We start from the raw sequence: 10,956 nt of genomic DNA on the forward strand, positions 1-10,956 counted from the left end.
CATCCCTTCCTCTCTCGTGCAAACTCTTAGATGCTTTAGTTCCATCCTTCGTTACCTTCATATTTTCTGTTATATGCATATGTCAATGTTAAGAAATGAAATTCAGTTTGTGCCACTACCTCAATACGAAAAATTTCTTTGTGCATTCTACACGGTTCTGGTTCTGATGAGCTAAGCATAACAAATCTTGACTCGAGTGCAGAGAAACACCCCTTGAGAGAACAAAAAAGGTAAATATTCTACTCTTATTGAACTGCTTGAAAAATCATCAATTTCAATTATGGGGCTCTTTTGGACTGCAATGTTTCACTTCGTATGCCTTGCTCTGCCTTATCTGCTTTGAGTTGTCTCTCAAAAACTGTCACCTTTGTTTATGTACTTTTTATACAAAAAAAACTGTACTATTTGTACTCAGTTCTTGAAATACACACTGAATCTAGTTTGCAGAAGTTAAACAGGAAATCGGCTGATTCGCATCATGTTGGCCAAAAAATCGATTGAGAAATCAGTATCGGGCCTATTTTTTAATATTTTTAAAAAGGGTTAAAAATAGTTTTTAATATTTCAATATTAATTACAAGCAACCACAGTAGCAGCAGAATAGAGAAGAGTATTGTTGTGCAACAAAGCGGGGGTGTGGGAATGATCCTCTTGGATCCCATCTTGAAAGATTTGGGGATCTCATACTTTATACCTACAACAGTAATTGGACAAGGGCAGTATCAAGAAGTTGTGCAGTACATGGCCACTCAAGGGTATGTTTTGTATATCCCATATATCTAACAACTCTTTGTCACATGGGTTGTGTTTGGATGCAACCAAAAGACTTGCATTTCTTGGATATTTGAATTCCAAACTCATCAATAGTGGCACAAAAAAATCTTGGAAATAAACCAGTATTATTCAGGTTTTATACTTTGGCATTTAAAATCTTAGAAACTATGGATTTTCGTTCCTATGAGTAGATGAGAATGTTGAGAGTATATTAGTACAGAATAAAGTTTGAAAGACCATGAACTGTAGAGTTGGCTCAGCTTTGAGCCGGCTTCAATCAGTTAGCTTTGTTTTATTAACTTTTGTTTTCCTTATGCATATTAGGAGGCCCACTGCAAGAATCCAACCACCCGTAACCATACTCGATGTCAAACCAGCGCCACAGGTAGCAGCAGCGTTTTCTTCAATGGGACACAACACTATGAATCCAGACATCATCAAATTACCCTTTCACTCTCTCTCTCTCACACACATTAAACTAATTGAAACCATTTCTATCAAGGTTAACAACATTCGACTCATTGAAACGACTAAAACACCGTTTAGAGAAAATAAAAATAAAAATAAAAAAACGCATAGCTAAGGGTACATTAGGGCTTTTGTTTTAAAGGAAAAAAGTAAAGTTAAACATAATTTTCAAAAAGTAAAAATAAAACTATTTTTATAATTCTCAATTTAAAAGTTGAAATTACTATTTTTAACTTTAAAAAGTAACTAATGTATTTCTAAAAAAACCGTTTCTTTTGGAGGTGGTTTGGTCATTTCAATCAATTGGATGGTATGTGTGTATGTAAAAGAAAAGAACTGAGCTCATTTTTAGTGGCAATGTGGCTGAAACGTGGCAAGGAGCTGATTCTGTTTAGAACATGCAACAAGCTTATTTATGACATATCTCCTATTTTGCAGCCTGATATAACAGCCCTGGAATGAACATCTTAGCAGCATGGTCTCCAGTAGCACTGGGAGGATCTGGGGGAAGATATGTAGATTTCAACATAATCTCTGGCACTTCAATGTCCTGCCCTCATGTTTCTGCTGCTGCAGCACTCATAAAATCTCGGCACCCTTCGTGGGGCCCCGCAGCTATTAAGTCTGCCTTAATGACAACAGGTACATATTTGTGATGTTTGATAATTAGAACTACTGAAACAATACGAAATATCACTAGAGGGAGTAAAAGATAAATGATCAAGCAGGCACCCTACATCTTCAATTTCTTAAGGACCATGATTCTTCACAAAATCTCTGTACCAACATTGGTTTTGGTTGTTGGAATTCAATGCTGGTGGGATAACCCAAGATACACGATCTCTCGAGGCTAAGTATAAAAAAAATTAAAACTAATACCAAAAAGAGTTTTTGGTTCCTCTTGTGATCATCTCAATAATCTCATATTTGGCTAATGTGGGAACATGAGGAGCCTATGCTTATTGCAAGTAGACTAATAACTTAACTCATGATGTTTGAAGTGACATTTAGAATAATTTACAGGGTCTGTATTTTTGTTTTTGATGTGGATATGTAGTTTGGCACTTCTATTTTAGATAAGACTTTTGGTATTTAAGGTGCAAAAGAGAGGCTAAAGGTGTCTTCTAGATTTTGTTTGAATTAGTTAAACATTATGAGCATTGGATTTACCTATATTTCTTTTTCTTACATTGGGATCTTATGGAGAAATCGACGGACCTTCTCCCTGAGGAATCTTGTGTCAGACTTAACTACTGAAGAGTTTATTAGCTACATCATTTTACTTTATTAAAAGGGTTAGCAAGAAATTGTCCATAAATGTACCCCTTTTTCTTTTCCTTTTTCCCTTATAATGAATGTTTTTAACATGTTTCTTCATGGTTGATTCAGCCACTATCAAAGATAACACTGGAGGTCCTTTACTGAGGCAACCACAAGGCACTAGAGCAACTCCTTTCGACTTCAGATCAGGACATCTGAACCCGGTTGCTGCGCTTGATCCAGGTCTAGTCTATGAGTTCGACGGAGAATCTCATAGACCATCTTTGTGCTACAAATGCAACACAATTTCAGCTGCTATTTCTCATAGGCAATGCGATCAACTGTACTAATCTCTAACTTCCTGCCTACAATCTCAATTATCCTTCCATTGCTGTGTCTCAGTTGAGAGGAATTGCATCAGGTTTTAGGACTCTTACAAATTATGCAGAAGGTGGTTCGGTTTACACGAGCCTCTAGCAGGGGTTAATGTCACAATAACACCAGACAAGCTTAGTTTCAATGGAAGTGGTGAGAAGCTTTCATATAGGCTGGACTTCTCTGTACAAAAGCCAAGTAATGGGAATTTTATTTTTAGCCATTTGACATGGAGTGATGGAAAACACAGTGTACGCAGTCCAATTGCTGTAAATGCATTTCTGCATGACTTTTAACAAGGAAACAATTAAGAATTCTTTATATTCTTATACTCCCGCGTGAGTAAACCCCAATTGTTTTGGGATGAAGGCGTAGTTGTTGTTGTTGTTGTTGTTTTTTGTACTCCCGCGTGAGTAACAAAAAACTTGCTTCAAAGAAAGGGCAGGTGATACTTACAGATGGAGCCATAAGTTGAAAAAAGAAAAGAAAAAAATCCTTAGAAGGCATCAAGTCTCCCTCCCCTCTTCGGACAAAGTTGCACTTGGTATAGCCATAAACTCTTCCGGGCATAACTCTTTTATGGCCTATCCACATCCATTTCAAGGTTATCTATGCTGCCTCATATTATTACTTGAATAAAAAGTGATTTTGATATAATATATACATCATGGTAAGCGTGATTGGATGTGAGATGTGAATATTGACCAGATAAGGTACGTTTGAAATGGGGCAAGGGTAGGAAAATAGATTGGAAAAACTATGCACAAAGAAGAAGTGTGAAAAAATGTATTACTTGATCCGTTTTACTATGGAAAAAATAAATCGTAAAAGTGGGCCTCTTTCTCACTTTGGGTGAAACGAACAACGCACTTAAAAAGTTGCGTGGGCCCACCCATTCAAACAGGAAGAGGCATGAAATAGCCGAAGTAGGTTATATGTTCCCCTCCCGAACAGGGCAGTTAGTTACATCTCATGTTCAGGGGTCCCAAAGAGCACCACGTATGTAAGCATGTGTGTCTCGTATCCCCATGTTTGTCAGCATTAATTAGTGTTGGAGTTTGATGCGATTGCAAAGACTTAAATACCCTCTCCTCCATTGGTGCCAAAAAAAATGACGATTCTTGAAAAGGAGTGGTTGTAAAGACTTAAGTGCCCCGAAGATGATTATTTAAGACCCAGTCTCTGCACTGCAGAATTATTTGAGAAAGAAATCTTCCCTGGAGGAGGCCATGAACATCAACCCTCTCACTCTCTATCTCCCTTCTATTTCTGCTTCTATGCACATCCAACAGAAGATCTTACATTGCTCCATCAAGCACCGGCTGACCTGCACATTGACTGTTGTGGAGCTTGATTCAGAGTTTTTACACTTACAGGAGGAGGGTTTGTGGGCTCATCCCAACGTGGGTAGCATCATTCAACTAAATGAGTTGTAGATCCTGATTCAGAGTTTTTACCCTTACAGGAGAGGGGTCTGGGGGCTCCTCCCAACGTGAGCAGCATCATTTAACTTGAAGAGTTGTGGAGTCTGATTCAAAGTTTTTACCCTTACAGAAAAGGGGGGTCTGAGGGCTCCTCCCAGCATGGGTAGCATCATTCAACTTGAAGAGTTGTGGAGTCTGATTCCGAGTTTTTACCCTTACAGAAGAGAGGTCTAAGGGCTCCTCCCAGCGTGGGTAGCATCATTCAACTTGATGAGTTGTGGAGTCTGATTCAGAGTTTTTACCCTTATAGGAGGAGGGTTTGGGGGCTCCTCCCAACGTAGATAGCATCGTTCAACTTGATTCGTTGTGGAGCCTGATTCAGAGTTTTTGCCCTTACAGGAGAAGGGTTTGGGGGCTCCTCCCAGCGTGGGTAGCATCGTTCAATTTGATTCATTATGGAGCCTGATTTAGAGTTTGTGCCCTTACAGGAGGGGGGGTCCGAAGGCTCCCCCCCGGCACGGGTCCCGGGTGTCATGGTCAAAAAATGCACAGGGTGTCGTGATGAGAAAGACATATGTTTGTTCTAAGCAAGGTTGAAAGAAATCAATGGAAAATTCAACAGGAAGCATGCCAGAATCAAGATGTGGATGTCAAGCGAGAATGGTGTTGTGCAACTCAAATAATACAAAATAATAAGGGTCTGGTTTTTAGGTAAAATGGAGAATGAAATGACAATAGAAATTGTTTAAAATTTACAGGAATAAACTAGACTCAATAACAAAGACACCATTTTTTACGGATTTGAAATATGATCTCCGGTTAAGGAGATATGACCCTGACAAGTTGGTCCTAATTCAAGTAGCGATTTAGAGCGATTTGCTTATTGAATAACACTATAAATCGCTATAGCGATTTGCGGAAGACACTATAAATTGCTATAGTGAGATTCAAAAATACTATAAATCGCTATAGCGATTTGCGGAAGACACTACAAATCGCTATAATGAGATTCAAAAACACTATAAATCGCTATAGCGATTTGTGAAAGACACTACAAATCGCTATAGTGAGATCCAAAAACATTATAAATCGCTATAGCGATTTGCAGAAGACACTATAAATCGTTGTTGAAAAGCCGGATAACACTATAAAAACACTACAAATCGTTGTTGGAAGGCCCAAAAAAAATTTGGTCCGAAGGGCGCTGCCCCCCGAGCCCCCCGCCAGGGGCGGCCCCCCCCTGGACCCCCGCCCGCTGACCGCGCAGCGGGATCCGCTGACAAAGGCGATCCAAAAGAACAAGGCGATTCTTTTAACAACGTGAAAGATGACAAAGGCAATCCAAAGGAACAAGGTGATTCTTTCGACGACACGAAAGATGACAAAGGCGATCCAAAGGAGCAAGGCGATTTTTTCGATAACGCGAAAGATTGATTCTTTCGACAATGCGAAAGATGACAAAGGCGATCCAAAGAAACAAGGTGATTCTTTCAACAACGCGAAAGATGACAAGGGCAATCCAAAGGAGCAAGGCAATTCTTTCGACAACGCGAAAGATGGATTCTTTCGACAACACGAAAGATGACAAAGTTGAACGATGCTACCCACACTGGGAGGAGCCCCCAAACCCTTCTCCTGTAAGGGCAAAAACTCTGAATCAGACTCCACAACTCTTTAAGTTGAACGATGCTACAGTCAGTGTGCAGGTCAGTCGGTGTTTGATGGAGCAATGTAGGATCGTCTGTTGGATGTGCACAGAAGTAGAGAGAGAAGGGAGAGAGAGTGAGAGGGTTGATGTTCATGGCCTTCTCCAGGGAGAACTCTTTGCCTCCCTTGATTTCTTCTCTAGAGAGAGAGAGAGGGTTTTACAGTGTTTTACGGAAAAAGAAGAAGAAGACTTTGAAGAGTCAACATCATCATCGACTTTCTGGATGGAGGACATGTTTGTCCTTTTTTTGAACGGAGAAAGAAGAAGAAGACTTTGAAGAGTCAACATCATCCTCGACTTTTTGGATGGAGGGCATGTTTGTCCTTTTTTGAACTGTTTGTTTTTTTTTTTTTGAATAAAGGGCATTTTTGTCATTTTCTCAAACCATCACTTTATGAGAAGAATAGCAAAAAAGGGTACTTAAGTCTTTGCAACAACACCAGAGTCCAATGCAAAGTTATGTCAACATACACGGGAATACGAGCCCCATGTGCTTGTATACGTGGTGCTCATTCAAAGCCCCGAACACAGACGTGGGATTCAATGAATCATCCGGGGGGAACATACACCACCCTCTCTGAAATAGCGCTCTGGGAATGACTTTGATGCTATTTGTCTCTTTCAAGGCAAAATGCCTTCCGCCCTACCCTTGTGTAAAAACGAGTCCTTAGAGGTGTTTGTTTCATGCCCTTTCTTACGAAAGAGGCTATCTTTAATAGGAAGCGAAGTATCTTTCCTAAAAAGGGTAAAAAAAATATGCCCATGAGAAATATGTGGTGGAACCTTCCGTAATAACTGCAAAAAAACAACTTTCCTATCAAAATAAGTTCATACCTCTCCCATGGGGAAACACTTTCCCTCCAAAGTGGCTCTTCAAAGAAAAGAGGCTTGAATGAGAGTGTAACAAACGCCCCTTAAGAGCACGTGTGCGAACACATGACAACTGTAGTTAGATTTTTTCCCCTTAACAATGCCTTTGTGCTGCAGAAAGATCAACGTTTTTATGAAAGCATAAACTTTCTAGGGGAGGGGACCCAACCGTGGAGGCCCTTATTGTTTCACTAAAGCAAATGTGTTGCGGCCTTGGTGATTCATTGGAAGCGTGATGTGTGTGGAGGCAATATATATAGTCAAGCGCAACGAGCAAGAATACGCATGGCCAAAGGCATGGCAGCAAGGGGTTGTTGCGCCATCAGATAAGCACTTGGGTGGTCTGATCTGCAGTGGAGATGGCTTCCTATGCACTGATGGTGCATATCGAAATGCCCGAATACGGGCTGCAGCAGGCCAAGGGCCGGCTATCAGTACACTCTAGGTGCGAGACAAAGATTCAATAGGCTTAGGCCACCCTTGGGGTCATGCGCAACCCTTACAACACTCCCAAGAATTTCCAAAGGAGAAGGGGTGCTACCAAAACTAAAGAGAGAAAGATGTGATAGGGAAAGAGATGAGATAGACATTAGAGAGAGAAAAGAGCTAAACATGAAAGAGGAAGAGAGACCTATCCTAAAAAGACTTATTTTATTCATAAGTTGCATGGTGTCATGATACTACGGTGGTTCTCTTATATATAAATAACTCATTATTTTTCTACTAAATAACTCAAAAGAAACAAGCCAAAATATGCTAAATAAATTTCCCTATTAGCCTATCTCAAAGGTAAGAATAAAATACTACATTAGCTGCTTTCCATTTTAAGTTAAATGAACTTCTTTTCTACTTAAGTAGCTTTCTCAAGCTAACCTCTACTGTCCATAATATTCCTAGCTACCATAAGTCAATTCTCTATATTTTCTTATTCTCCACCATGGCACCCTTCATTTTTAGTTATTTTTCTTTCTATCCATTACATCCCAAAACATGACTTACTTAGCCTACCCCAACCTATTCAACGTCTTGTTCATTCCTCTTTAATTTTTGACAATATGAGCATTGAGATAGGCGAGGGCTCAAGTGACAAGCCAGGTGTGGGCACACCTATGTGCCGTGCATGGATAAATCCTTACGGGCCACTGCAGTTCCACTATGCTTCTGTGAACCTTGTCCTCAAGGTAGGAATGGTGAGGTGAGGGGGTCGATCTTGCTTTCCGTATTGGAATCCCATGGTGGCTTCCAAATACGATAACAATGTCATTCGCTCATGATCAATTGCCACTCTCAAGCATGCAACATGCATAAATAGGTACGAGGATGTAGTAACACCAATGGAAGTTAAGCTCACTTAGGTGCTCACGTAAGGAAGCTATGGGTACACAACAAGGGATGCTTTCATAATTAGTGATTAGTTGCAGCACGGTGTGCACAAGCATGGGCACAGAGTATGTTGAATAGGCCATCAGTAGAGTCTCGCTGAGTGTGGGTGCATATGGTCGGTATCAACAGTGGTCACACATCTACAAGTGCACTTGTGGGAAGCAGTCGATGGAAAGCTGAAAGTACGTGAAACAGGAGGGCACACAAGCGTGAATATACGAGCAGCAGGTACGCATGCAATAGATGACCCACAGATAACAAATGAGCACATGTGTGAGCCTGTTGGGAATGAAGAGTGCCCACAGGCAGAGGTGTGGCATGAGTCATAGAGGTAGTGAGCAATATGGACGCAAGTATGCGAGTGAAGTGGTAAACGCTGATGCAAGGGTGCACACAACTTTATGATACCAACCATTTTGTCATGCATGGTAGGGTGTGCATAGGAGTCACCGATGGGTTGTTCACCACCCACATCAAACATTGCAAATTGTGATCACCCATGCACTATAATAAGAGCCAAAGGTGTAAGCTGCTGAAACACACAGTCGATGGCATATGCGAGTTTATCGTGTTGTTTCCTCTTATCCAATAACCTTTCTATGGCCGGCAACAATGAGGCAGTGTGCTGCATAGGCAATAGCAAGGCTCTTGCATGTGCCGCGTGTGAAGAGATAAACATTGGCCAAGGCAAATCATAGCAGGGTATAAATAGTTTCTAGATCCATCTTGGGACAACTGTATCTCCTCGCTCACAATGATTCTCGTGTTGTGATTTGGGGAGTTGGGAGTCAGTATGTGAAGGAAGGCATCAACAAACATACTCCCAAGCCGATCTGGCACCATGCACGCATGAAGAAAGAACAATCATGTGCACTGTGCAGAAACATGACCGAATATGCTAAAAAATGAGCTGAATGTGCCAAAAAATGGCAGAATCTATTTTCATAGACTAGGTTCATTGATAAGTTCACATTCTCAGTTATGATGTGTTTGATAGTATGGATGAAATTCTGTTGGCTCAAAGTTAGAGCAAGGAGTAGGCCACCTTGCTGCAGAAAAATAGCAGGAACATGACTGTGAGCTAAAAAAGGTATTTTTCAAATTCTTAATCTGTTTATTTCAATTTTATTTATTCATTGGATTTGGTACTTATACATGTTTTATTCTTATTTGTACATTAGAATTCGTGGCGGTGCGATTCGAGCTACGGATACAGGAAAACTTGCCCTGTCTTTACCTTCATGTCTAGTGAAGGACGATCGAAACTTGTAAATGGTGTTTTCATAATTTCAAAGAGGATTTCACAAATTTGAGCAAATCCCATCTTTCCCAACCTCAAAATATTTGTATCAACAAGAAAACATTGAATAGGTTGTGGTAGGCTAAGTAAGTCACATTTTAGGATATAGTAGATAAGAAGGAAAATAACTAAAATAAAGAAGGGTATGGTGAAAAATAAGATGTAAGGGGTTGACTTATGGTAGTTAGAAATATTATGAAAAGTAGAGGTTAGCTTGGGCAAACTACTCAGGTAAGAAAAGGAGCTCATCTAAGGTGAGATGTGAATGAGTCATTTAGTATTTTATTCCAACCTTTGAGATATGCCAATAGGAGAACTTATAACATGTTTTTTTTTGAGTAATTTAGTAAGAAAATAATGAACTATTTCAATATAAGAGAACAATAGTAGTATTATGACATCATGCAACTTATGAATAAAAAAAGTATTTCTAAAATAGGTCTCTCTCTCATGTTTCTCTCTTCTCCCTCTCTAATGTCTTCATCTTTCTCTCTTCTCTCTCTAACATCTATCTCTTTGTCTTTCACTCCTTTTTTTATTCTTACAACTAATAGGACCCAACCTTAAAGGCTCTTATCCTTTTTCTAAATCAAGCATGTAGCAACCTTGGTGATTTGTCAAAATCATGACATGTGCGAAGACGATATAGCCGAGCTCAACAAGCAGGAACATGCAATGGAAAAGATACATCGACAAGGGGTTGTTGTGCCTTCGAATAAGCGCTTGGGTAATCTAATCCGTAGTGGGGATGGCTTCCTACACACAGATGGTGCAAATCAGAATGCCCAATACAAATATGGGTTGCGGTAGGCGAAGAGCCAGCTACCAACACTTTCTACGCTAAAGGAAGAGGTCTGATAGGCTTAGGGAAGCCTTAGGGATGTGTGTAACCCTTACGACACTCCTAGGAATGCCCAAAGGTTAGTGGGTTTCTACTAAAGCTAAAGAGAGAAAGATGTGAGAGGAAAAGAGATGAGATAAACGTTAAAGACAGAAGGGAGAGGAAAACATTAGAGATGAAGGAGAGAAACGTGAGGGAGAGAGGAAGAGAGAGAGAGACCTATTTTAAACAGACTATCTTTTTTCATAAGTTGTATGATGTCATAATACTACTATGATTCTCTTATATAGAGCTCATTAATTCCCTACTAAATAAGTCAAAGAAAATAAACCAAAACATGCTAAATAAGTTCTCCAATTGGCTTATCTCAAAGGCAGGAAGAAAATACTAATTTGGCTCCTTCTCATTTCAAGTTAGATATGGTCATTTCCTAGTAGCTTGCCCAAGCTAACCTTTACTTTTCATAATATTCCTAGCTACCTTAAATCATCCCCTTATATTTTTTTATTTTTCACCGTACCCCTTTAATTTTAGTTATTTCTCTTTCCATCCA

General features: G+C 39.9%; 1 protein-coding gene across 1 annotated transcript; it reads left to right on the plus strand.

The window, feature by feature from the left end:
- The first annotated feature begins 642 nt into the window (after positions 1–642).
- On the plus strand, positions 643–8,078 carry LOC149838043 (subtilisin-like serine-protease S). Its single transcript, XM_090008175.1, has 5 exons — positions 643–755; positions 1,694–1,884; positions 2,632–2,845; positions 2,951–3,075; positions 7,951–8,078. The coding sequence occupies exons 1-5, from the start codon at positions 643–645 to the stop codon at positions 8,076–8,078; spliced, it is 771 nt and encodes a 256-aa protein (XP_089864301.1).
- The last annotated feature ends 2,878 nt before the right edge of the window (positions 8,079–10,956 follow it).

Source organism: Nuphar pumila, chromosome 5, assembly GCF_984573655.1.
Source record: "Nuphar pumila chromosome 5, dmNupPumi1.hap1.1, whole genome shotgun sequence".
Classification (NCBI taxonomy): Eukaryota; Viridiplantae; Streptophyta; class Magnoliopsida; order Nymphaeales; family Nymphaeaceae; genus Nuphar; species Nuphar pumila.

Excerpts from the sequence above, each read along its gene's own strand:
- LOC149838043 (XM_090008175.1), top strand. The coding sequence starts at position 643 with ATGATCCTCTTGGATCCCATCTTGAAAGATTTGGGGATCTCATACTTT. Across the intron at positions 756-1,693 it reads CAGTACATGGCCACTCAAGG|CCCTGGAATGAACATCTTAG; the intron begins GTATGTTTTGTA and ends CTGATATAACAG. Across the intron at positions 1,885-2,631 it reads GTCTGCCTTAATGACAACAG|CCACTATCAAAGATAACACT; the intron begins GTACATATTTGT and ends TGGTTGATTCAG.